At 41.0% G+C, this 27,720-nt stretch overlaps 1 protein-coding gene across 6 annotated transcripts in view; it reads right to left on the reverse strand.

Annotated features, from left to right (window-relative positions):
- Window positions 1–234: 234 nt before the first annotated feature.
- Window positions 235–27,720, reverse strand: part of DACH2 (dachshund family transcription factor 2) — a 251,311-nt gene continuing 223,825 nt past the window's right edge. For 2 of the 6 annotated variants that reach the window (XM_071442173.1, XM_071442174.1), the window contains exons 8-12: window positions 13,813–13,958; window positions 13,153–13,300; window positions 11,660–11,803; window positions 8,567–8,637; window positions 235–1,118 (exon numbers count right to left, since the gene is read on the reverse strand). In XM_071442173.1, the coding sequence (XP_071298274.1) occupies window positions 1,062–1,118; window positions 8,567–8,637; window positions 11,660–11,803; window positions 13,153–13,300; window positions 13,813–13,958 (566 nt within the window). In that variant the 3' untranslated portion in view covers window positions 235–1,061. The remainder of the gene's footprint in view (window positions 1,119–8,566; window positions 8,638–11,659; window positions 11,804–13,152; window positions 13,301–13,812; window positions 13,959–27,720) is intronic. The other 4 variants (XM_071442175.1, XM_071442177.1, XM_071442176.1 and 1 more) reach the window with 3 other exon arrangements.

A 27,720-nucleotide genomic window follows, 5' to 3' on the forward strand; every position in this document is an offset into this window, starting at 1 on the left:
TGACTCAAACCAGCCCTCAGTGCCATGTTTTGAGAAGGGAAGCTTTCAGCTGTTTTCAGTTTTCAAAGTTCAGAATCTGGAGCATATAATAATTAGGAAAATGTTTAATACCAACCCACCCTCTTTATTAAGTCATTTCTTCAAGTATTTTTAATAGTGCAAAATACTGGTTTGCATTAGTACAGTTACTATGGGAATTCACAGTCCAAAAAAAATCTTAAAAGATTTCCAAAGTCAAACAAAAAACTTTTTAATACTGTATTTTTAGCAAGAACATTTTTAACAAAGAATGTGTACTTTAACTTAATATGGTACAACAGAGAAACCATACTTAAAAGTTTCCATTATCTAACACTCTACTGCATATTCATTTTTCCATCTTAAAAGACCAAAAGCCAAGCTGAACTGAGCATTAAAAAAAAAAGCATCAATTATAATCCTCATATTACATCAGCTATTAGGGTTTAGCTCACACTTTTGAATCGGTCATCTAATGAAAGGACAATTTTTACATCGTTCTTTTAAAAAATGTACACACATTTCTTTTTAAAACGTAATATATATCGAGTATCTGCTTCAGTAAACAAAGCTTAATTTATAAACACAATCGAAACAGCTCCATGTTGAACAGTTTCAGTGATAAACTGGACTTGTATGATGTACAGCCAGTGAGGACCATTGTGGCTTAAAATCATTGTGCCATTGCTATTCAGTAATAGCCACCTCCTAAGGAAAAAAAAAAAAAAAGTTCTTTTTTGGGGCAGGGTGGGGAGGGGAAATAATTGATGTATGTGCTTAAAAATACTAAAACTCCTTTCTATCTCCAGGGACCTAAAAATGATCTGTTGTGACAGGCTTGGTTTGGTATGGTAAGCTTGTAAAAAGTCTCAGTATTTCTTAATACGGCAGTTTTCAATGCAGCAACAGTAAATTGCTTGAAATTGTCCTTCAAGTTTCATGCTACAAATCCTGTTCCTCACACAGTACTGAAGGCATCAAAGGTTGGAAGGGACATTTCTCAGGAACTATATAGTCTTCAAATAGTGGTCATTATACATTTTTCAGCAATAGGTGGTTCCTTCAGTACATAATGGTCGGCTTGATGTATGTTCTGTTTTCTGGAGGGAAACAAAAAAGAAGAAAAAAGTCAATTACACAGTTGAACATTTTGTAATTAACTGACACTTAGGTGGTTTCTTCACTTGGCTGTGGATCTTTCCATCAAGCCAAATGAGATCTAAAAGTGATATAAACTAAACTGTCCCTCATGTGGGCATGTTTTGTGTAGGAAAGGAGGCACTGGATGACAACACCTGGCCAAGCCCCCAAAAAGGACAAAGACCATCACCACTTCCCTGGTGCTTGCCAGCAATGGCTGAGGACAGGCTGCAAACACTGACTGGGATTTTCTTCCTTTAAGGCATTTTTTTCAATCAAACAGTCCTTTTCTCCCAAAGGCAGCCCGTGTTGGATTGCTGCCTCCCTGGGACAGACCCAGGGACAAGGCACCAGCTTTACCACACACCCTGCACAAAACCTGCCAGGGAACAGGGTGTTAAAACTGCACTGCTTTCAGAAAATGTAAATCAGGATCTGTTCTTGGAAAACTGTTCTTTCATTCAGAAACCACCACATTTCTCTTGAAATTCTATTTCTTTATTTAGAGAACGAAGCAGAAAAGCACTTCATAAAAATATTCCTAGTTATAGTACCTATCAACTGTGATTTTTCACATTAAGCAACTTTAAGCCCAGAGAAAAAATAAATATTGAAATGCCCACAGAAACTGAAGCTAACAAGAATCCATATTCCTGCTCATTATACAATGAATCATGAATCCACCCAGCTAAATCTGCAAGAAGTGATCTGGAAGATGATAGCAAAATGATAATATGGAGCAGCATTTTGTATAATGTTGACATCTCTCCCATTACTGTTTTACATACGCCAATACCGAGCACTCCTAAGGAAAGAACAAGTATTGACCTGCAAACTGACACTGATCCTTGGAGCAATCTCCAAGTTTGCCACATTTCAATTTCAAAATGCATTTCAGCTATAATATGAGTGATTTATCATTTAGCAGTAGCTGTCAAAGTAACCTCCTAGATAAAACAAAAACATCTGGAACCATAAACAGAGGAGAGCAGTAGCTGAATTTTAATCCAAATCCGACATGTTCACTTCATTAGGAACAGGAAACAGCTAATTAGTAATTGAATGTTTTGTGGTTTTAAGGAGGCTCAGACTCTCCAAACTGAGATGATTTAATTCGTATTTTGGATGTAAGCACAAATAAAGATCACAAGAGCCAGGGACATAACAACTCCAGAGGGATGTTTGGGAGCCTCCAAAGAAAGAACTAAAATTAGTTTCAGGCCATTGGCTGATGAAAATTCTTGTTTTAAACCTGGTGGGGAATTACTAAAGCCTGGGGGGTTCAGCAGAAATGCAAGGATTGAGCACTGTGGGGTTTGTTTGTGGTTTGGGGTTTTTTTTTCCTTTTTCTCATGATCATTAGGAAGCTGCACATGGCTTCTTCCCTAGTGGAGGCTGTTCTTTAGGTTCTTATTAAATTTTAAGTATTATTTTTTAAAATTATAAGTATTATTTTTTAAATTAAGGTAAGATGAGGACATTGAGGGTGCTGTGGGCTGCCTAAACTTTGGAACAAGTTTCCATATTTCCTTCCAATCCCCTTTATTTCTCAAGGAAAGTTCAATGGAGATATCTGCAATACCTGCAAGAGAGAAAAGTAAATGCCACAGCTCGAGCCCAGTGCAGCCACCCAGGAGCCATCATTGATCAGTGAACAGAAAGTGCATAGTTAAATATTTCCCTTTTATAACACCCTCAATTATTCTCCAGAAATTAAAATACTTTTTTTGTGTCTGTGCAATAAACTGAATTTCATGGCATTAACCACGTCACACAGCAATCACCTCTGAGGAATTAACGTGCTGGGAGCAGCTGTGCCCCCACTTACACAGGAAAGACAATGTGATGTTGTCAAATTAATCTTTTCTGGAGAATATTCACCATCTCCTCAGTGCAGCTGACTGCAAGCTACAGACCATTTTATAGCACTTTACTGTATTATATAGCAAAGATTTGAATAAATCTGTGTGCAATAAATGTATTCTTTTATCAGGTTTATCCCTTAATCAAATATTCATTTATGTGGGCTTCATTCTATTAAAAAACGAAATTATACAAAGGTGAGCAAAAGCATAGATTTACAGTAGTTTAAAGCCTAATCTCGTTCTCTAGGGGTAATACTGACAATATAAAAACTGTATAAATGATATTCCCTAACACTAAATATGCTTATGAGCCCCCTGTGCATGTTACACTGCTTTACAGCCTACAGAGCAATGCATGACTGGCTTAATAAGCAAGACATTTAGAAAGGAGGTTTTTTTCCCCTTCACAATGTATAAGACAAGTAAAGATCTCTGAGTTTCTTGGTGAGCCAGAGTCTGTGTTAATAACTGGAATTTTCCCTCAGGACAGCATTCTCTTCCCTGAGTTGTCAGCCCAGGGTAGGTGCAGCTCTTGCACTCCTTTTAGCCATAATATCATCATTTATCTTTTTCTTCCAAGGTTTTAATGGATGCATAAAGGACAAATCCAAAGGCAATAATCATCATCTCCATATTTATTCACATTTAATTTTCTTTCCCAGCTTATTCCACATCTCTGAATTTTCTGAATCCTTTGCTTGTAAGATCTCTGGCTTAAATCAGGAATTTAGCTTTATTTCCCTAAACTACTTTAAAACAAAACAAGTGTCCAACTGCACAGGAGATGAGCTCTCCATCCTTCCCAGGCTGGGTAAACAGCCCCTCAGTCAGATCAGAGCCAAGCTCAGCATTGGAGGAAGCAACACATGGGAAATGCAATGCTGTAACAATAAATTAACTTGCAAAGCTGGGGCTAATTAGTTTGAACCAGTGTCTTACTTTGTACAAAGAAAAAAATCAGACAAAACCAGTTTGCTTCTCCAAAGGATCCCATCCCTCAGAAAATCCCTCTTTCCCTCCAGCCCTTGGCAGAAAGGAGTGCTGCCTGCCTGGAAGGGGAATGAATCCAGGCCCTGCTTGTGGGTAAGGAGCAGAGCAGTGACCAAAACTCAGCAAGGGATCCCTTCACTACCACGGAAAGAAGATGGATCTGGGCTGATCATTCAGCTGAATGACAAGTAAAAATCACTTCTTTGCCTGCTTATTGGTTGTCCAGCAAAACCTCTCTTTTATCTGCAAATGTCCTTCAAACTGAGCAGAGAGAGGGCAGGGCACAGCTCCCTCTTGACCCAGGAAGAACACGGTCAATAAATGGTTCTGTGAGCAGCAGTACCAACAAAGGTTGGTTTGTTTTCATCTCTCCCACTCTCCCATGGCCTCTCCTCACCCTGCAGAGGCACAGATATGGTATCAGAGGTGCCCTCTCTGATATCTCGAGCTGGCTGAGCCCAGGGCATCCTTTGGGATTGGTACCAAAACCTCTCCTTCCTCTCAGCCTGACCCTGCAGGGCTGCTCACCCACAGAGCTGCTGGGTAGGAGTTTCTTCAGGATTTCTGGTGAGTCCCTGTAAGGCCTGTTCCTGGTGAGCCCCTGTGGGGCAGCTCTGAGCTGCAGGTGGCCATGGGGTGACAGTCTGGGAACTGCTCAGGAGCTTTGAGAGAGCTTTTCTGGGAGCTCTGCAATGACACAGCACGAGGCAGCTACCAGGGGTTCAATAACCCACAGCCTCCAGAGCAGGACACGCTCTAGGGAGAGAACACAGCTTGGGCAGGAAGAACAACAGGCCTAGGACTCAGATAGAGCAGCTTGGATTTGAGAACTCAGTGGCTAGAGCAGAACACCAATGAACTGAAGCCCAGTCTTCTACATGATAAACCCCAAAATACGTTCCAAACAACACCAGTCCTTCATCTTTGACAAATAAATAAGATGTTATTCACATGTAAGATAAAAATTGAATGTTATTCATGGTAACCCCAGAGTTTTTGTGCCAGATCTCTGCCAGGTTATGTCACAAACAAAAGCAGCAGCAGCAGCCCTGGGTCAGCCTCCTGTTGCAGGCACAGTGAAGTACATTTTCACCTCAGGAGAGCCTGCCTGCCTATGCTGCTGCCTCCTTCCTGAAATTTTATTTTTTTGTAAATTGTTGTTTTCAAGTATTACTGTTACATCTACTTTTTAAGATTTTAAGCTAACATTGCTTTGCTGATTGTTCCACTATCCCCTAACAATGAAATATTGTAATACAAAAGTTAACTAAGGTATAAACATGCAAAAGGAGAAGTCTCCCTGCGATCATAAAATGATGTTATTTTCTGTTCAGCAGTTCATGTTACTGCTGTTCATGCTAATTAATTAAAGGAGCTGTTGCTGTAATGTGCAAACAGGGAATCTGAGAAACTGAGAGGGCTTTTAGGTCTCGGAGTGAAGTTAAGTCAATCTGGGCGCGGGCAATCAAATGTAATGAAATCACTTGTCAGTGCTAAGCTTGCAAAAACTGTGAAGTTTGACTAGGGAGTAAAAGGATTATAATTAGATTTCCAATAGGATAATAACTAAATGGCAGAAAGCAGTAAAGAGAAAATATTACTTTGTTAGCTAATGGTGCTGCTGTTCAGTTTTAGTTTTTATCAGCACACTTGTAGTTGTGCTAATTTAATTTGCTTTTATCAGCAAAAATGCACTACTCAAATGGTACTTGAATGTCATTTGCAAAAATCATTGATCTGAAGGTGCACTTAATGACACCCAGTATGTTTATTTTATGTGGAAGGGAGATTGGCTGATAAAATGGTTGATGCACTGTGGTGCTGGCCCAGGAGTGAGTGGTGGAAGGAGGAGCAGGAGGGTGTCTGAGTGCTCATCACCTGCTCTGATCTCCTCTGCCAGCTAAAAACCTCCCAGCTCCAGCTCTGAACTACATCTGGGATGTGGAGGATGGAGGCATTAGACTGTAAAGTTCAAAAAAGTTTGAAGTCTCATCTGCATGAAATTTCTGTTCAATTAATATACAAAGCAGAGGGAAAATGAGTCAACTAAATGGAAAAGATTTATAATGCAGATCAGAAACGCAGTACATGAACAGCTTGTGTTAATAAAATAATTTTAAGAAATGAGCATAAAATATGATATGACTTAATCACTGTGAAAGGTGGCTGTGCAGTAGTTCTGTGATTTTCCTTTAAACCGTCTTAAGGAGATACTGGCAGTGGAACTAATTGAATTTCAAAGGAAAAGCTCTGTGTGAATGATAGATTTCTGTCCAGCAGAGCTATTGACAACAGAAAAAGAAAGCTCTGTATTGATGCTAAAGCTTTTTTTCTGAGCAACTGACAGAGATTTTGGAAGCCTGGAAACAGCTTTGTATTAGGGACATGTGTTTTGCCCCTTCCTCCTCCCAGGGCCCAAAAAACAAAGGCAGCAAATGACAGGGGCAGTGAGGGAGTGTGCTGGAATTGTCAGAGCTGCAGCAGCAATAGGAGCTGTCAGGGACACGAATGGTTATCAAAGGAAAGGGAATAAAAAGTTATTACAGTATCAGCATAAATAAAAATGAAAGAGATGGTGCTACAGGACAGGAACACTTTGCAATCCAAACAAGCTCCACAGAGAGCTCTCCAGAAAGCTTTTTATCAGCTCAGAGTGTTTAGTGACCAAGTGGTTCAGCTCCTCACGTGTCCCCACGAGCAGATTACCATGCCAGGGGAGTCAGAGCCAGCAGGGCAGAAAAGGGAAGGGAATGGGAGGGACAGGGACAGGGACAGGGACAGGGACAGGGACAGGGCTGCAGCTCCTGCTGCCCAGGCCATATCCTGCTCCCACTGAGCCCACGGACACAAGACAGGGAATATCCAGCTTTCCCCTTGGCCATGCTTAATAAAAACTTCCTGAGCCAAAGCCTCTCATAACTGAAGGGATGATGTAGTTGGGATCAGATTAAAAGAAAAGAAAAAAAAAAAAAAAAAAAAAAAAAAAAAAGAAAAAACTTGCCATGAAATAAAAATGATAAAAGTCACCAGGCTTTCCTGTGTATTAATAAACTACAGGTAACAAACTTCTCTTGATTCCTTCAGGCAAGTAAATGGTCATTGGAAGTGGCTGTGCATCACTTTCCTCACAGTATTTCACTCATTTTTGATGTAAAGACACATTTGAGCCAAGTGTCATAGTTTTATAGTTTTTCTTCAACTGAAAAGTGAAATTACCTTTCTCTTCTTTACCAGAGTCTGCCCAGATGCACCTTTGACTCTCAGAGTTGTCTGGAAGAGCACTGAACATTCCTCCCATGAACAGATCAGAAATGTAAGGAACATTTTCCTCATCAAATTTAAATGGATGTGTCCCAAGTGCTCATCCAATATTTTGACTATTTCTGGCAGCAGCAATTTTCCAATTGCAATATTTAGAGCACAGCTCTCATTATATGTGCACATATATATACACACACATATGTCAGATGTATATATCTGCATTACAATAAAGCTGTGATTCTCCTTCTCTGTAATACAGAGCATATGAATCTAAAATCACAAGAAGAGACAGCAGTAAAAATATTTGAAAGCTTTCCTGTAAGGATGGCAGATGGATGACAGATGCATACCAGAGGTATGCAAGTCAGACCTTCCCCAGCTGAAGAGAAATGCTCAAGTGAGGTTTGTGTCTTCTCCTGTCTGCACAAACTGCCTCAGCACAGGGGATTTTTGCACGTTACCATCCCATGAAGCAGGAGAGAGGGTGGGATTGCTCTAAGAAGCAGCAGTTCTGTGGAAGAGGAAGCTGGCTGCCAGCATAGAACTGAACAGTCTGGAATGAAAATGGCACAGGACTGATGGGAGAAAAACTCTACAAGTGGGACTTTCATCAGAGAATTCCAATGTTCAAATTGCTCAGAGATTTTATCACAGGGGACTGTGGATTTTCTGTGTGGCTCAAAGAGGCTTCCAAGAGGAATGGGAATATCCCTTGGGAATATCCCTGTCCCTGCTCCCACAAAGGAGGATTTCACAACTCCTCACATCCCAGACCTGCAGCCAGAACTCATTTCCTGCTCTTTGGGAAGCACTGAGGCCATACCTGGAGGTGCTGCACTTACACACAGGCACACAGTGAAGGAAAAGTAGCACCAGACAACTGCCCATAATATGAACATGGCTTTTCTTTTTCACTTACAGTTCATGCATTTTTTGAAAACATCTGCGATCTTGCTTGGTAGGTAAAGACTAGAGGTAAAATATTTCAAATGACAAATCATATATAAAACCCCTTTTGAACTAAGGGCATGTGTCTTGGTAGATAAATACCAGCTTTAAAACAAACAGCACCTCTAAAAAACTTCAGCTAAATATTACCTCTACTTAAAGTTAATTTCTGATATTGTAAAGTTAATTTCTGATCTTTGCTCCTACAAAGGTTTTCTGTATCAAACAGGAAAACAAACCAAAGCTCTGTAATTTACACTGATCTTAAATCATGAAAACAGATATAAAAATGATTAAACTCATTTTTAAGGACAAGCACACAAGTGAAGAGCTGTGGTACATACTGCACCTTGCATGGCTGCACTGTCATGTTGGGTTCCGTTGTGTTCTATTTCCATATCTGGGATTCCAGCATCTGAAAGATGGGAGACTGAAGATTAATGCATTCCCCTTTGCCCCTCTCTCAGGCATCTTTAGAAAAATATTTATAGCAAACTAGGGTGCTCTCCAAGTTAACATGGTCTTGCATAAAACATTTGGTCCTCATAGAATTTTCAGTAGTAAATTGTTTCCAAAATGTGCAAACATTACTGGTCTCACAGTGAATTATTTTTAATGTGCTTCACATTTGTCTGACGATCAGATAATAACCAACACGTGGTAATAATATGTCTGCAAAATCCTCTTGAAGAATGAGGGCATCTGACACATGAAAAATAAAAGTTGAAATTAAACTGTGATAATATTAAACTACATTGACTCTTGTATGTAGCCAAGCACCTCCAAATTACAGAGTTAAGAATATAGCCAGTGCCAGGCAACAGTTTTGGGGTGTGTGTGTATCAGTTTGTGTGAGTGCATGTTACAGATAAGAACTGTGCAAATTGCATTTCCAACCTCAGCTTGGGATGTGTGAGCATGTGTTACCACCCAAACCCAAATTACAGCTGTCATATTATGTGAAGCATTTCCAGATCTCTGAGAAGAGCTTTCCAAAGAGGACTGTGCTCTTTTTTTTTTTCCCCAAGTTGAGAAGGAGTCTCATGACACTCACTCTGGACCTGTTTAATTTCATGTTGGTGATCCCTGTGTCTGCACAGTCCTTGGGGTGGGGGTGGGGGCTCCAACACCCCAGGGTGTTACAGGAACAGATGCCACGATGCACCTTGTGCCAACAAGGATTAGCATGAAGGGGATGTGATTTGAATCCATGGCACCTCAAATCCTGGAGAAACATCTGCTTCCCTTATCACACAGCCCTTAGAAATTACAGGAAGGAAAAACCCACACCTGAAAGGAAGCTGTGTGTACAGTTTGGGGGTTTTTTTTGTGCAAAAGCCTGTTCTGGACTTTTTCAAACAGGGAATAAGTGCACTGTTGCTTTCACAGATCCCTTCAGCTGAGTGTCAGGATCTGTCACAGAGGTGATGCTTTGCTGGTGACCCTGCAGTAACTGAGCCCTGAGTGAAAGCAGGGCAACCCTGAGAAGTACAGTCCTTACAGGAGAGCAATAGCTCAGCAATAAATGTGTAAGTGAAATTCATGTCATGTGTGCATATATAGCTCTATAAATGTATATGTGATATAAAAAGCAGTATTTTCACATATACTTTTTTTTCCTCATAAAATTACAAGTGACTGCTAATCTGCAGGGTTTCCCTTCCTCAGATTCCTGTTCTGAAGGCAAGTGCAGGGCTCTGACCTATCAATCTGAAAAGGTTCTTTCTTCTCAAACCCTTCAGAGTACACGTTGTATATACCAAAAATGACAAAGTCATCTGTAACTAATAACAGCATCTGTTAAATGAGACAGACTGTCAGAGTTAAATTAAAAATACTCAGAATAGCCCTTCACATTTTGTTGTCATAAAATTGTACCTGCAATTAAATTGTGGATTAAGATGCTAATGAGCTACCTGATTTGCATGTGCAATCAGATTAGCATGTAAATATCAGCTTCTTGCAGGCACTAACATATATATGACTACCTGAGTGTGCCTGCAAATCAAACTGCTGCAGCCAGGCCCACACTAGCAGATGTAAAGGTGTGTTAATCACACTGCTGGAACGTTGGTATCCCTGGATTTGTGGCCTCCAGAACTGCTGGGTGCTGCTGGCTGGTGTGTGAGCAGCAGGTGCTTCCCTGCAGTGGCAGCACCCAGGTGAGTGACACCCAGCACAGCAGGATTTTAGGTTTTTTCTGATTTTCCTCCCAAGGTGCTGGCTCTGTCAGTGGGATCCAGTCTGGGCATTAGTCTGATCCAGTGGAGGAGTGGAGAAGGTTTTTTGCTGGCTTTGGCCATCCACTCTCCCCAGTCACTGTCCCCAGCCTGCTGTGACTGCAGCTGTGAATCCACACCTGGAGCCCCCTGGCCACTGCCAGTGCTGCAGGACAGCAGCCAGTCCCTGCTTCCAGGATGTGCAGGGCTCTGAACAGCAGATGAGAGGAGCCTCTGAGAGATGCTGCTCCCACACTCACAGAGTTTATGTGCCTCGGGTGCCCCAGATAAATCCCAGCTCCCATCTCCTGCAGAGCACTGCTGTGCCAGGGCACACACACAGCCCTGCCCTGCCTTTAGACAACAGTGTGGGCAGCTCTCACAGCTGAGAACTCCAGACAAGCCAAATTCATTATTTTTGCTCAGCAGTCAGGCAGCTTTTGCACTCTGCAGTCTCTAGCAGTGCCCAAAGCAGGCAGCACAAATTAACACACCACAGGACACCTGAATGCAGCAGGGACTGAATGTCACTCTGATTCCTGAGCCTCTGCAGAGACTCCAGGTAGGGATGCACAGACTAAACCTTAGCTGCAGAACCTGAAATTAATTAAATCTCAGCTAGGTTCAGTCTTAAATGTTCAAACCAAAGCTCTAAAGTTCGGCCAGAATCATCTTAAGCACAAAAGGCAAATCCTCCTGGTAGCCAGAACTTAATCACTGCTTAGGAGATGAACTGATTTGCTTTTGTTTCACAAGAATATTTGGGAAGTGTTCAAAACCCAGTCAGCTCTGAAAGCTGATACATATTTAACAAACTTAATAGGTCCTGAGGCTGAGCAAACTTCAGCCAAACGGCTTTTGAAATGAAGCTCAGCAGTTCTAAAAATGAATCTGCTGGGAGAGAAGAGTTCACAGAACCTTATAGGAACCAAATTTCACATTGTCTTAGCTGGCACTGTAACAGATTTCTCTGTAATATATTCAGCATTTCTTGTCATCTCTGTGTAAACTGCTCTGTCTGTTTCTCTAGTTGCAGACTTATTTATTTTTTTAATTCTCGACCCAGAGCACATAGCCTGAAATAGATTTTTCATTATTTCAGGAAAGAATTGTGGGGGTTTATTCTGAAATTTGCTCTGTGCACCATCTGATTTTTTTTTTTCTCACTCAATCAAACATCATTTTAAGCTGACTGTGAAAGGCCAACTAAGACATTACCATTTAACATCCTGAGACCGTCACCTGATGTGGCCTGTTTCAGAGCCTGTTCCACTTGTTCTCTTCTCTTGGATTCAAATTCCAGAGCTTCCTGCAATTTTCTCTTTGCCTTCTTCTCTTTCTTCAAGCGTTTTTGAATTGTGGCTGAAATGTAAATACAGTGTAAGAATGGTTGTCAGGGCTCAATTAACAGATGATGGAGACAGTAAGAAATTAGGTTATGTTCAATATTCAAAGGTGCATTTCTGGCTCAGGACTCCTAGAACAATAAAGATGTGCATGTGGTGGTGACCTGAAAGACAGACAATTCTGAGGATGCTGATTATTGGTGAAATTCTCTCACAAGTCAGGAGCTATCAAGGTCTGTGAATGACCTGAAGATTTTGGTGAGTTAGCTGGGATTCAGGAGGGGTACACTGTGCTGGCCTAAGGAGCTCAGTTTTGTTTTACAGTCCCATCACACTTGGGTGATGCAACATTTGTGGACATCCAATGCAATTTAACATCTTCAGCAGGATTTACTGACCCTTCACACCCAAACTGAGAGGAGCCCTTTGGTGCCTCTTAGTGAGACCTGGCAGAAAGCTCCACACACCCAATTTCCATTCAAAAAGCACAGGAAGAAAGGACTTGGCACCTACATTTTTGGTCTTATCTAGTTTTATCTTTCTGATTTCATGGATGTAATCTAGAAGTAGCTTTTGGCACATGAAGTGCTGTTCCTTTCCTTCAGATGCAGATCTGAATTTTAAAAAGAATACTAATACTGCCTCCTTTGCAACAGCACAGCGAGAAATTCAGATTTACCAATTTAATTGCCTGTTATTATCAAAAGCTTCTAACCAGTCATGGTTTTGTCTCAGAAAGCCCCATTTGGGGTGTGCTACTGCACTTCAATCTCCTGATGCAAAAAAAATACCTAGGATGATTTGGTTCAGATCTTGCACTTGGGCAGACAATTTCTCACAGGTCTATTTTGTTGAGCTGAAGTTCTCTACAAGACAAACTGAGCAGCACTGAGGCTGCAGAAATGTGGGCCAGGGAAGTAATGAAAAAAATCACCTGAATACCCAAATTAAAGCCATGTCTTTCTCACAGTAGGACTGATGATGCTTGGAGGATAACAGCAGAAACAAAAAGAAATTAAAGCTGTCAAATGAAAAAATCGGGCTGGGAATACCTGGGCAGAGTGATGCTAATACACCTGGAAGCCATGGAACTGCCCAGCTTCCCTCCTCAGAACCTGCCAAAACTCTCTGGGGCCAGTTGCCCTACAGGTAATAATCCTGCAGCCACTGCTCCTTCTGCTCACAGAAACCTGTGCTTTGCTCTGGTTCTGTGAGATTTGAATCTTTCATTCCCAGGGCAGGTCCACTGCTGCATTCCACTGAGTATGAATGGCAGTTAACTCTGAGCCCTCGACAGCTCCAGCTGGAAATGCCAAAGGGTTACACATTTCACAGACACCTAAACTCCATTTTTCACTCACTCACCTCTGCTTTGCAGCTCAGCTGTGAGTTGCCTTTCCAAGCTCTCTCGTAGTTCTCGCTCTCTACAAAGCTCCATCTTTAACTCTTTCTTTTCCTGCTGTATTTGCTTTTCCTGGACTCTTGCATTGTCCACAGCCACTTTCAGCAGGCCCTAAAACACACACAGATGCAAGATCTGAAAACACCATTTTCTTCCAGCAGCGACAAAATTCATCCACTTGTTTCTTTTACACCCTCTAGGAAAACAGAAAGATTAGAAGCAGGAACCTACAGACCTGAAACACAACTGGGTATTGGAAGTAGCTAATGTTGGAGTTATTTATGAGGAATTTTGTGGCATGGAATCATTCAGTACAGCTTTGGTTAATTTGGTTACACACACAGTGCCATGTCTCTGCTCACCTCAATAACTGCAGAGAGAAGCACTGCAGGAATAATGAGAATGGTGAATTTCAAATATTGCCAGTTATTAAGTCAAATATACAATGTATGAAACCCTTCCATGACTGATAAGGCCAGGGAGAGAGGAAACCTAAGCATGACATTAAATTAAAGAGATGAGAAACTACAAATACAAAATAGTTTCTGAAACTTTTTTAAGAGTGCAAAAGAAACACATGTTATCTATCATGACATAACCTGGCCCTGTAGAGAAGAATTTACCTGAATGTTGGTTAATAGTGTTTCTACTGATGAGAGACCATCAGCAAAAAGAAATGGCGCCGGAAATCCAGGAGGCAAGGCCTGTCCAGCCAGTTGGACTTTATCTAAGGTTGGTTTCATTATTGGAATGGCAATTTGGACCTCTTCTGTAAAGATAGGTTTAAAAGCAACATCAGAAAGCATTGGAAATATAGGTGACTGTTCATTTCTAGCAACTAGCATTTTGTTTATCTGGAAGTCAAAACACAAGTGCATTAGTAAAATCAACATTGTTTCAGTCTTTGGGCAGCTGGGACTGTTGCCAAGGCAAGTTGGCAAAATAGTACAGAACAATAATCAATACACTGAGCCTATAACACAGCTGTAATGGAGGACAGACTATTATATCTCAAATTCTACAGAATTATACCACAGAATTATAACAGTATTACGCAGTTCATTAAACCTGAATGACCTGTCTTCATTCTATCATGTTTGCCATTCTGTGATGTGTGCTTTTTGTTGCTATAACCTTGGCAAAATTCTAATCTAGGAATGTATCACATCTCTTTACTCCTCTACCTTTCCCCTTCCCGTGCTCAGCAGTAAATAATCTCCACTGAGTCATCCATCCCCTCTGCCAGCACTGCTTGGAACTGGAGCATCTCCTGCAGAGAGCAAACTGGGGCCTGGCAGCTTCCCCCTGCACTCCTTCTTGCAAATACATGGTGTGGGTATAGATCGAGCTGTGCACAGCCAGCAGAAATGTGTATCCAGAAAGAAACAATGTTAGAAATTGGTTTTTTTCTAGAATCCCTTCAATTTGGTGAGGAAGCAATACTATCACCACGGAACTCCCATTTTTTGAATAGAATAATTGAAGGATCTTTTAGGACAGTAGATGTAGCTCCTTCTTTCAGATCCCTCTGAGTACTTCTTCTTCCCACATATTCATTTTAATTGCTGAAAACCACACAATTAAAATCTAGCTGTGACTGAAGCCAAACTTTGTACAATTTTTTCACTCTGAAATGCTAAAAAAGTACTTCTGTGCAATATTCCAGTATATATATATATAAAATGATCCTGCACTTGCAGAAATCATGGCAAGTGTCTGCCCAGCACCTCCCTTTTAGAGAAGCCTGTGATCCCTGCCTTGGCCATGAGCTCCTGATGCCAGTGCTCACCCAGGGCTGCTGCACAGCCAGCCCCCAGAGTTTCACCTGTCAAGTGTCCCGGTCATATTAAAGCCTGAATTTACAATTAGACCACACCCAAAAGGTCTCCTTCTCCCACTCCTGTTTTTAAGGAATAAATAACTTAAAAAGAATCTGACAACTAATTAACCCAGGGTGTCTCCACTGCAGCACTGTTTTCTGGTGTAACACACTCAGGAGCCTCCACTGAGCTGCACTTCTTGCATCCACCTGACAACAAACCAGGAGCATTAGCAGTTTTCAAGTATTCATTGAAATCTCTGGTTTGGGAGTATTTTGTCTTTGCTCTGTGAGTTTATTAAATGGAACACCTTCCTAATGATTATTCAGGACTAATAACAAAAGCCAGTAACCTCCACACGTCCTCAGAGATGGCATCTGAGATGGAATTTAAGTGATCCATTTAAAAATCCCAACTCAGGTAACGAACTCAGACTATGAAGTTTGTGCTGATTCAGACACACCATTTCTCACATTCAAATATATCAGGAGCAGAGTTTTTAAAATAACTTGATTAGTTGTCACACATGGTGCCACACAGAAATAACAGCGAAGCCACGGAGTCACAAAAGCCTAAACAGAAGTGGCATTTGAAAAAGAAAGCAATGCATGAAGTATGCATAACAAAACTGGAGCTGCTCTAACACCTCTAGAAATCTCTGCTATTTGGAGATGAAAGTAATAACATTAAATTGGCCGAAAGGAAAATTACTATTGACTGTGAAGACAGGTTGCATGGTCTATGGTTTGTAATGCTACTGTACAGCAGATTGAAGTTTCAAAATAGTATTACTCTTCTTTAAAGAGATAGACACAGCTAAATTAGGTGCTGCTTGCTGCAGTGAGGATCAAATGCAAAAAGAATCATATTTCATCAGACCTAGTCAACACCAGGAAAATAAATAGAAATATAAGAGGTATGCAGGCAATGATTCATTTTGATAATCTGGCCCAAGAGAGACACACAGAGACAGCACACAGATCTAAGCTTCTACCAAAAGACAAATAGGACACAGAGGGTGGGAATTGGGATGACAGTGTAGCAGAGGTCACATCGATTTTCAGCAGCAGTTTTCACACAGATGAGATAACCCTGGACTCTATTTGGCCCATTGTTCATATCCTACCTGTCCCAGAAGCAATAAATTTCCAAGTCCCAGAAAAAGGGCAGTAAAGAAGAAGGATTCTACTTATGACTTCTTATGATTAAGTTTTTGTGCTAACCAAACATGCTTTGCAGACCAAGGTCACATTGCATGTTAAAGTCTGTAATAGCTGAAACTAGAAGCAGCATATTATGTTTTAGCGTATATGGGTGGAAACTGTCAAACCATTCATCATTTTTTTTTCTGATTGAAATCACACTCTGCAAAGATGAATGATAAATGCATTAGAAATCTATTTCAATCTTGTAATAGGTCTTCACATCTGAACGGTGTCTACATCTTGCCCATGCTCTGAATAAATGCACAGTTAGGCAGAAATTTATTAGCTAGACTTGAGGAATCATAATTGGTAAAGCAATTAAAAATGGCATGTGCTGGAAGCATTTCTTGGGGACTGTATCAAATGCATCTCTTTAATGGAAAAAAAATAATGTTGATTTAAGGATTTTGATTTTAAACACCACTAAAAATATAAATGCTAAAAGCTGCACTCACATATACAATACAACAGAATAAGCAAGAAATAAAGCCAAGACAGCTCCAGGCTGACCAAGGACACAAACAACCTTTCTGATTATTGAAGCAAAGTGGGAACTACTTTTATCGAGCCTGTTTGTTAAACCTGCCATGCTTTATAAAAGCATTCAGGAATCCATTTAGAGTGCAGTCTTTTCATTTTAATTTCTAGCTGACATCCAGATGAATAGATGAAAGTAAGAATTATACTGCAGAGCAAAGAAATACACAGTAAACACTAACAGTGAATGGAGTATCATCCTGGGAAAGCACACAGAAATCTGCTAGGAAGTTTCTTGCCCTTAATTCAATATGCTTAAGTATTTCATCTTCTGTCTTCTGCCTAAATTGCAGGAACAGGGATTGGCAAATGAAGCATCAACCTCCAGACTGAACACAGCACTGGGAACGTGGGGATCGTGAATTGCTCCCTGCATGGCCCAAACCAACAGGCACTTTTATTTGCCAGCTGCTTTATTTTCTTTCTGAAGGCATGTTTTTAAACCCATCACTCACAGCCCTGATCCACTTGAAATGCCACATCCCTCTCAAAATAAGGGAGAAATATTAGTGGCACAATTTACACTGGTTAGACCACCAAGTTATTTCTTCTCATGCATTTAAAAACTTTATCTACCTGGAGCTGTAGGAGCATTATTCACCTCCAACAGCTCACAGAATATAACTCAAACATTAAATAAATACATGGCATATGGAGGAGAGAGAAATAATTGATACAGGATTTATAGTTATTAACCTGTTAGTTACTAACCAAGACATTTGATCTCAGAAACCCTTCAGGCAGGGATTAGAAGATGGGTTTGGACACAGATGGTGGCTGGGTCACTCCTTTTCCCTGCCTGTGGCATAAAATTTAGAAACCCAAGGACTGAAGTGGTTTATTAAAATTGTAATTCTTCAGGTTTCATACCTGAGTGATGGGGATTACATTTAATGGCCCATAGTTACAGAACAGCCTGGATACTCTAATGGACCTCTTTGTCTTTTAATAAAATAAAGCAGAGGATTTGCAACATCAGCTGGGTTGTCTGTGTGACTCATCTCTGAAAGTAAAATATGGATTTGAAATACCATTATTTGCCCAAAGACCTGACAGAATCATCCAAACTGATGTATCTTCATGGTGGCAAGAGGTACCCTGACTTCCAGCTCTAGGTGGTGTCCAAACATGGGTATTTTAATATAATTAGGGCTAAAATTTTAAATTTTGACTGAAAAATCAGTTTTCTGAAAAACCAGATTTCTGAAAGTTTTCTTATTTTAATTTTAAATCTTGGTAACTTCTGTATTGCTTAACTAGAAGCCAGGTTGTTTTTTTGTTTTTTTCTTTTACAGCAAGCAAGTATGAAAACCTGTAATCTGAAGCATTGTTTATTTCAAGTATTTGTATTTAGTATTTCTAATTCCACAAGGACAGGGTTATCTGTCTTCCATGTCTTAATAACTTCCAAAATCCTCCATAACCCTCTGTATTTTTTCCCCCTCACTCATTGCTGCTCTGCCAGGAGCTGAGGCTCCTGATCATCAGTGAGAAAAGAGATGTCTCCTGTAAACCAGGCACCAGGCAGAAATTTAGTGCTTTAACCTTGTGATTCAGGTGCCAAATTTAAAGTCACTGCTGTTTTTCTTAATTACAGCCCCTGAATGAATGGGGTCAATGAATGCAATTGAGGAGCAGCTGATTAATCCAGTGCAGTACCTTTAAATCAGATTTCATTTTGTTTCCCAGTGACTGATACAAGCCTTGTTCACTACTGAGCTTTGGCAGGAAAAACTCCACTTTGAGAGCAGTATCTAACAATTAAATCACATTTCCTGTACATTTCTGTGCTGCCTTAAGTTTCTAGAAACAATCAGAGAATGGCACCATCAACTATGCTCCACTTACCCGTGTCCAAGCAGGTTCTCACTCTGAAATCACTCCATTTTGCCTGAACAAGTGTTTAATAAAACTTTTTCAGTGGGATCAGCAGGAACTGCAGGCCCCACTGAGGTTGGGAAAGAGCTGCAAGGTCCTGATGGAGTCCAGCTGTTCCCCCAGCACTGCCAGGGCCACCACTGACCATGTCCCCAAGGGCCACATCCACATGGCTTTTGTGTGCCACAGGGATGGGGACTGCAGCACTGCCCTGGGCAGCTGTGCCAGGGTTGGACACTTTCCATGATGGAATTTTTCCCAGTATCCAACCTGATTCTCCCCTGGCCCAGCCTGAGGCCGTTCCCTCTCCTCCTGTTCCCATTCCCTGGGAGCAGAGCCTGACCTGGGGCTGTCCCCTCCTGTCAGGAGCTGTGCAGAGCCCAAGGTCCCCCCTGAGCCTCCTTTGCTCCAGGCTCAGCCCCTGCCCAGCTCCCCCAGCCCCTCCTGGGGCTCCATTCCCTTCCCAGCTCCATTCCCTGCCCTGGACTCACTCCAGCCCCTCAGTGTCCCTCTGGTCATGAGGGTCCCCGAGCTGCCCCCAGCACTGGAGGTGCCCCAGCAGTGCCAGCACAGGGGACAGCCCTGCCCTGATCCCCTGGACACCATTCCTGATCTCGGGAATGACAAGGGTGTGTCCTCCCAAAGGACATCACAGAGCTGCCACTTGAGGCTTGAATACAAGGAGGTGGCAAAAAGCAGAGAAATGAAAATTTCACTAGAAAAGTGAAATTACAGTTTATAAATTGCCTTTATCTGTGCACTCTTTATCAAGAGGTGTATAATTATACAGCTTTGACATTTTCATCAGTGTACTCTCATTAATAACCCAGAAAATTATATCTATTTATAACTTTAACATATTTACAATATACTCTGATGTTCACATGGCACTGGCAGTAAAAACACCTGAAAATATTTTATTAATTCAAGCCTTAAAAACAAAGACCTGAGTTAGATGAGATACTTGGTTTGCCATAATAGTGAAAAATAAAACTAAAAGTGCAGCAATTCACTGGCTCAACATCAGAACTAAAGTTTCACTGGACATAAGCTCAGCCTAAAGTTCAGTATGTACAGATTAAGGAAAACAAATACAACTGATGTCACCTTGTTAAATTCTGTTCATTAAGGAAAAGCCTGAGTACTCCCACTAAAGCTCCTAATACAAATATAAAGAGTCTTTATAAGCTTTTTTTAATACTCAGAATTATTTACAATTTGTTGTTTGTCCGTGTTATTGTTATCTTTGCTTCCTCCTACAAGCTGCTCCTCAGGCAGGTTTTGATAATCTGGATTCCAAAATATTTTAAGTTGCTCTGTGCTTTAAAATGCTTCTTAATCTAGAGAGAAGCTTAAAAACTATTGATGTGCATTTTCCATATGGCAATTTAAAGTAACTGTTTTGTTCAGGCAATAATAGTACCTTGTCACTCCTCACCACGATGAGGAGGATTATTTCTGTGAAATAATGTGAACTATTCAATAAAAAGTTTAGTAGCAAAATTACTGTGGCATGGAAGAAAGGGGGGAAATGAAACAAAATAAACAAAATCCTCCTCATGGTCATTATCAGGAGGTTATAAAATTTTTCTCAGCTAACTCTCCTATTAACATTCACAAAGGGTTTTTTTCATGGTGATTTTTAAGCATCACTGTAGTCTGACTATTCCTCTACTGAGATTTTAAAGTGTCAGATGAGGATGGGTAGGAGGAATTTGCCAAGAGAAAAAAAAAAAAAGATTCTTCAATTTTCTTCGCGGATTCAGCTTTTCCCTATTAATGTTGAGATTATTTCTTCAACTATTTTGTTGCAAATATTTATGACTCCATATGGAACAACAGATGTTGAAGAGAAGGGATAGCAGAAAAGACTTCATTTTCAGCAATTACCCTGCTACTTGTTGTCATACTGTAGGTGTTCTTAGTGCATCTATTTTACATACCACCCTGTCCTTTCACACACTGCAAAAATGTCAGTTTGGATAATTAATGTAATAACTGTAGTCCAAATCATTTCCACAATGAAAAAAAATATAAATAGGACAACAGGAGGAAGAAATCAAGAAGGAAGAGGGAAGAGAGGAATTGCTTTAGCAGTTCTTCTGGAATATCTGATCAGGAATCAGTTTGCAAAGCTGAATTAGGTCCTTAATACAAAATCTTTCCCTCTGGGACAGATTCCAGTGACTGTCACCAAGAAGAGAAATCACACCAAGAAACAGGAAAACAAAGCTATGAAGGAAACAGGATAATCCTGGAGGATCATATACAGTCAACAGCACAGAGAAATTACAGTTATGTATTGATTTATGCTAGCATAGCACTTGTGACACACAAGGTACTTAACCTCTTAATATATTTTAAAATAGTATCAAGCTAATATTAATATTATTACTGTTGAGTTCAATTTCTTAAAGTACACATACAGCCAGCAGTTAAACCTTTCAAATATTTGAAACAGGAGGAATACTCCATTTCCTGAATATTCCTGGATAATTATTCTTGCTTTATTAAGGTTTATTTTACAGCTGTGTAAAATAGGTTATAAAGGACAATTCTGCTATTATGTCCTCCCTTGCTTAGGCTTAATAAATATTATATTCCAGATCATCCATTAAAGCCAAGCAGTGGAGAAAATAGGAGTGGTAGTAATCTCCTCCACAGATGTAAAATACCTTTAATAAAATAAGGGTGTATAACAGTCAGGAACAAATTACTGAGGTCTGCTTTAATAAAATAGTACCCTTAAAGCAGTATTACTCTTTGGGTACTGACATTCCCACTGGTGATGCAGTGTATCCTTTCAAAGCAGTGCAGCTTGTTAAAATGGCAAGATATCTTTTTGCAATAGAGTGTTTGTGTCCAGGCAGATACAAGGTTTGTATAGAATGCATCCAGGGAGCCATAAAACTGGTGGGAAACATATTTCTCCGTGGTATTTTAGTACTTTGAAAAATTCAATCACTGGGAAAAAATGTTTTGCTGTAAACATCTGAAGAGCATTATAAAAGCAATGGCTTCCCACAGCACCTGCTTAAATAATTTTAAGAGGGAGTGAGTATGTCTTTGCTCGTCTTCTAAAACTTGTAGAAAGCTTCTCCTATTAATTTCCCTGGTGCTGTCAGGCCAGGGCACTTTTAATCAGAAATAATTATGAGTGCAATTGGGGAATGTTCACCGGCAGGATTTTTTTGCGCTGCAGAAATAAGACAACTTTCAAAACTGATCGTTAGGAGAAATATGATTAACGGGAAAATATACCCAGAGAGATGAGCACCTGAAAGGTTTGCTTCTGAATGAATGATGAATTCCTCAGATGTCAATAAAGGACTCTGCTTATATATCCCAGTGTTTGAATTCAGTTCAGTTACACATTGATTTTATAAACCCTGATTAAGCATGAGAAATCCATCCCTTTTTATTTCACCTGCTTTAATTCTGACTTTTCCCCAGAAACCTTTAACCTTGCCCCAGCTCCTGATCCATCCCACGAAGCCCAGAGCACATCCTGATCCCTGCTGTGAGCCCACCTCCAGTCCCAGTGCCCCCAGTTAGACACTGCCAGATCTCCTGCAGGACTCCAGGTCGCAGAGCTGCACCCTGACACAACCAACCCTCTGTGGGGCTAAGAAACAGCCAGAATTTGCCTGATCTCTGTGCTCCTCCGTGGCTGAGCAGGAGGGCAAGAAGAGCCCCTGAGGCAGAAACCCAGCCCCGGTGTGGGGATGTGACACGGCAGTGACAGAGTGGCAGCCTCCCGGATATTCCAGCACAATCCGTGCGGAGCTGCCTGGCCATGGCAGCTCCTCACCACCCAATCATTACATGATGCTCTGGGGAAAGACAAGTTTTCCTAGCACACAGCCAATCTATCAACAGGAAAACCTCTTCCTGACCCAAATGGCAGCTGTGATCAGGGTATAAATGGAAGCTAAGCACCAAACACTGCACATCCACCACTCTGCAGCCTAATAACTGGGAAGTCTGCAGCTGTCACTTGGCCTGAGCGCTTTTAAAGGGTCAAATACTGGGGAGGGGAGAGGAAGAGGAGAACTTTCTGCAGAAGGCAGCAGCTATCTGACATTAATCTGCTGTGTTCCTGCCCCAGAGGAGCCTGAGCTGCTGGAGAGGTGGATGCTATTCTGTTGTGCTCACCTCTGCAGTGACCACCTCCTTCACAGCGACCCCCAGCACATAACAGAGACAAAACATCACTTGTAAAAGAAAGTGTGAACTATTTCAGCAATTCCAGGGTCTGCTTCCCACTAACTGGTTACCAGTATGGTGCAGGGTTACAATTTCCAGCAGCTCTCAGCAGTTTCCCTCTACTCCTCTTTGCCCAAGCACCCTGTGCCACCAACGTGGACCAGGAAAATTCATGAAGCCATGCTCTACTACAGAGTGCATGTGGCAGAGTGTGGCAGTAAAGCCCTGGTGTTTGGGTTAATTGCATTAAAAAAAAGTCACACCTGCTGAAGGAAAGCCACAAAGGCTGGAGAATTGAGCAATGAGGATTTTTTCCCCTCACAGCCATGTGTAGGTACAATCCCATTCTTTTGATGGTTTGGCATTGCAATCCCATCACCAGTAAAACTTTAAGGAACTTCATTAATGTTTTGTTTCCAGAGCACTGTAATTTAGGTAGTAGGCTAAGTCAAAAAAATGTCAGTGGTGCCATAATTACTAAATTAAACTTACTAAACAGGTTTCTGGATAAACCCTTGGAGTTACATGCTTCTCAACTGAAGGCACAAAGCAAAACAAATTACACAGGAACCCATACCTCTGCATTCACAGATTTCAAACCAGCCTTGGATTTGTTTGGTGGCTGAAAAATCCAGCTCTATGGACCTGCCACTTTCTTTGGCTTCTGGATTTGGCAGCTGGTGCCTGAGGAGATGGTGAAGGGCCACAGAGAGCAGAGCTCTGCCACTGGCTCCCAAGCAAAAGTGGAGGGGAGGAACACAGCACCTTCTTAAGCACCCTCCCACTGCAAATACAGAAGGTGAAAAACCCAGCTGTGACAAAATTTAAAAATAGCTTGAACAAGTTCAAAGAAGAAGGTAACTAAAAAGTATCAAACAATTGTCCACATTTTTCTTCCCAAGGACAGGAATGAGGCTCTGCACTCCATGAGTGCATCTCTCCTTCCAGGGGACTCCCAGCAGGCCAGCCAGGAGCACGAACGTACAGCTCCAAGGCACATTATAAACTCCACAAGCATAAACTCCTTCACAAATGTTTAGGTTTTGATTACTGCTCCTGTGACGTACGGCTTTTAGCAAGCCAAGCATTTTCCTTTCCCAACTGCCTCACTCTCTTTGCAGGGCACATTATATTTTCACTTTGGCTTATTCTACCTCCTCGCTTTGAAACCCTGCATTACTTGAGAGAGTGGCTGACATCCCCATTCATGATAGTGCACAAAATGAAGCTTAATGAATCCCCAAAGCAATGTACTTCACGTGCTAAAATCAATGTTCATTGCCTGCTACAGTATCTCCCTGTGAAATGGAGGCATTTGCTCAGAAATTTCTATCTCAACAGGGTCTTTTTTCTTTTTGTAGCATTTAACTGCCTTTTGTCTGCTCTTGTCTCCCTCCAGTGTTGCTCAGATGGCAATCTTTTATTCCTTGTGCAAACTCATTTGGAAAATGCTGGATGGGCTACAGCTGTGTACTGCTATGTAAGGTCTAATCCATGTCAAGCAGTGCTTTATACACACTGAATAAACACAATGAAGCAATGTTTTAATTGATTATTAAAAAGGCAGGGTTCTGGGCTGAAAGCAGTATTTAAAATCAGATTTAATCAGCTAGTTTTGTACAATTCTGAAAGGTACTGATGCTGTACATGCTGCCACTGGAGCCCTGGGGTTTTCACAGGGGTGAGCAGGCCCAGGGGAAGGGGCTGGGGATGAAGCTATTTCTGGGTGGTTTGTGCGAATTTTCAAGGCTGTGGCCAATGAAAAACAAGCAGTGGATAAAATATCAGTGAACATAAACCTTACCTGGGAAGGTGTTTTCCCACACAGCTTCCAGGAAAATAAAACCCACATTTTTCAATCCAGGTGCTGGGGAACCTTTGCAGCTCCGTCCCAAACAGTGAAATCTGCTGTGGCTTTTACCATGCAGAGTCTGGATTTACACTCTCTAGTATAAACACTGACTTCAAATCAACCTGCACTGCATCTGACAAAGGTATCCCAGTTGGATGTGCAGTCTAGAGCCATAAAAAGTCTCTTTCTGTGATTTGTTTAAACCAACAGTTATTAGACAGTGCAACTAAGTTCTTTTTGAACTCAGAAACAGTAATAACAGTAATAATGAAAGATAAAGAATTGGTAATAAAAATACTCATGCATCCAAAAAAGGTGCCTCTGACCCTCCACAGGACACTACAGCTGGAGAACCACAGATTTTTTTTAAGGATTTTCTGAAAGCTTGGGCAATGATTAGTCTGAAATAAAATCCAAAATCTAAATTATTCTTCTTTATTCCAATAAACATTCTCCACTGACTATACTTCTGTGTGGTACCCCACAAATCTAAGTGAAAAGGGCATTGGAAAGTAACTAAGTTTTTATTTCCTTTTTCCTTCCAATAAATCTACTACGGTTGTCCTGAAATTGAGGTAGGAAAAACTGGCAATGTCTATTAGGTGGCAGCATGAACAATCTTCATTAGCTTGAAGTGCATGAATTATCAATTGAATGAGAAATAAGCAGAGAGCAGCTGAAAATGGCAAACTGCTATAATTACAAATGATGTCTTGTGCATGACTGTGTCTCAAGAATTGTTACAGGATGCTGTGCAAAAACCCCCAACATTTATATCTACAGTTCAAAATAATACAGTCCATTACAATGACGTACTCTGGAACAGAAATATCATTTTTATGTTTCACATTGTTTCTGTTCTAGACACTGAATCTATATTTTATTTTCTAAAAGGATGAATTTGCCTTAGAGAACTGACAGCTTATATGAATATTTTAGTTTTGCTTTCAAGTAACAGGAAAAAAACATGGCATAAAACTCAAGCCCCAAGTTCCTCAGAATGCCTACTGAGAATAAATTTTATGTTTATTTGTATTTCATTTTCCTTGAACAACTGCCTTTCCCTTGGGTATTTATTAAAAGCATAAAAAAGAATGAGCCAAATTCACTTCTCAATAACATCCATTCAGCATTGTTGGAGCTTGCAAAATTGCACTAGACCAGCCAAGGGGAAAATTTCACTCACTGTTTAGTAAATATATATAATTTTTTTTTTTCTGGTTGAGAAGATGTATTGTTTAATCTTTAAATTCTCTGCCTGCTCCTGCTTATCAAAGGAGAAAAAGCAGCTGTTTGGTTATAAATCCGTGACCTCACACAGGAATAATGTGATGTATGTGCTGGGCTCTGGGTTACTCAGGGCAGTCCTGCACCAGGCAATTCTCACTGATGTGCTGAGGATTCCAGCACGGGTCCCATCTCCACAATAGTTGCATTTTCTTCTGTAGGATTGCCTGAAGATTCCCATAAATGATCTTATCTGACCTGCATTCTCAACCCCTCAGACTGAGGCACTGTTGGGAGGGGAATGGTCTGAAGTGAATTTGGCCACTGGGAGGGTCTGTTCTCAGTGCAAGGCTGGAGCAGCACTTTTATAGAGCATGGCAGACACATCCACTTCTGCAAACCAATCAGGGAAATCCAGAAAAACCAACAGAGCAGAGGGTGCTGCTTGGGCTGTGACCAAAACAGAGCTGGGTGCTGATGCAGCCAAGGGGTCCCCACGTGTCCCTGCCCTCCTGCCCACCAGGCCGGGCAGGGCTGCCCAGGGTTGCTCTTTGCCTGCAGCTGCAGGTGCCCTAAAGCTGACCTGATCCCATAAACCCCAGTTCCCATGAGGTAAGATCACTTCTTCCACCATCAGCATGGCTTTTGCACAGCTTGATCTCATCTTTTTTAACCAGAGTTTGCAGGAAAGGTCATTAAGACACGGAAACTGTGACTCCTGAACAGAGCATGTGGCCAAGAGCAGGGGTTGGTGCTTCTCGTCCACTGCTACCCACGAAATTACAGTTTATAGCTTTGGGAGTAGAAAAATGATGCCTTTAAGATCTAAGCCAATGTTTTCAGGAGTCTCATGGATTGTCTTTACTGCCAGCACAAGAACTCCCCCAAATCCAGCGGCGAGTAATGTGACCATTGCCCTTGGCAGCACCATTAAACCGGGCAGTGAACTACTTCAAATAGCTGCGAGTGTTAAACATTAGTTCTGCCTTAAGTAGGTTGATTTTAACAGTCAAATGTGCACTGCAGTCTATGTGAACATTAAAAGCACCTTTCAAACTTAATTTTACAGAAATGTTAACGACCAGAACAAACTGTTGAAGGCGAAGAAGAAAAGTAATTATTTCAACAGATGAAAGGAAACAGTAAATTAACACTCTTGTTTTAAAAGGGGGCTCGGTAACTTATCTGCTTTAAGGAAATACCATTAACTGGAGGTACCATGGATATTTCACTTAATATGTTTATGGTTTGGGGTTTCTTTTCTCTTCTGACCTTTAAAAATGAGGTCTGAGGCGAAAGGAGAGCCGTAAATCTTTAACTGAAATACAACAAGTTCCAGAAACTGCTTTATCAAAATCACAGCAAGGGAATCGGTTCCTAAATATCAACATTACGTGTCATACACACACACACATCAAAGCCATCAACAGCAACAACCTCTATGGCCACAGAGGCCTCTCAGTTCTGAAGAAAGCAGGAAGACAGAACCAGAATGACTCAGAAATATTCCTAACATACCACCAGTGCCTACGTACATAAAAAAACCCTAGGGACAGCTAAACAGCTAAACTAATCCTATTATTACATTAAAAAATATCCAAGGAGAAATTTGTCATCGTTTAGAAAATGTTAAGCTGCTTGTTATAAATACAAAACACACCAGTTTTTGTGCATGAGCTGTTATTCAGTGCAATTCTGAAAACTGTTTAAAAACAGTCACTGGCTTGTAAGCAAGATTTTCTTACCATATGTGTTGCAATATGGAAGCAGATTGTGGACATTTCCAAAGGAATTTCAGATATATAT

This window comes from Agelaius tricolor, unplaced genomic scaffold (assembly GCF_023055355.1).
Source record: "Agelaius tricolor isolate 1412-34295 unplaced genomic scaffold, bAgeTri1.0.p SCAF_17, whole genome shotgun sequence".
NCBI lineage: Eukaryota > Metazoa > Chordata > Aves > Passeriformes > Icteridae > Agelaius > Agelaius tricolor.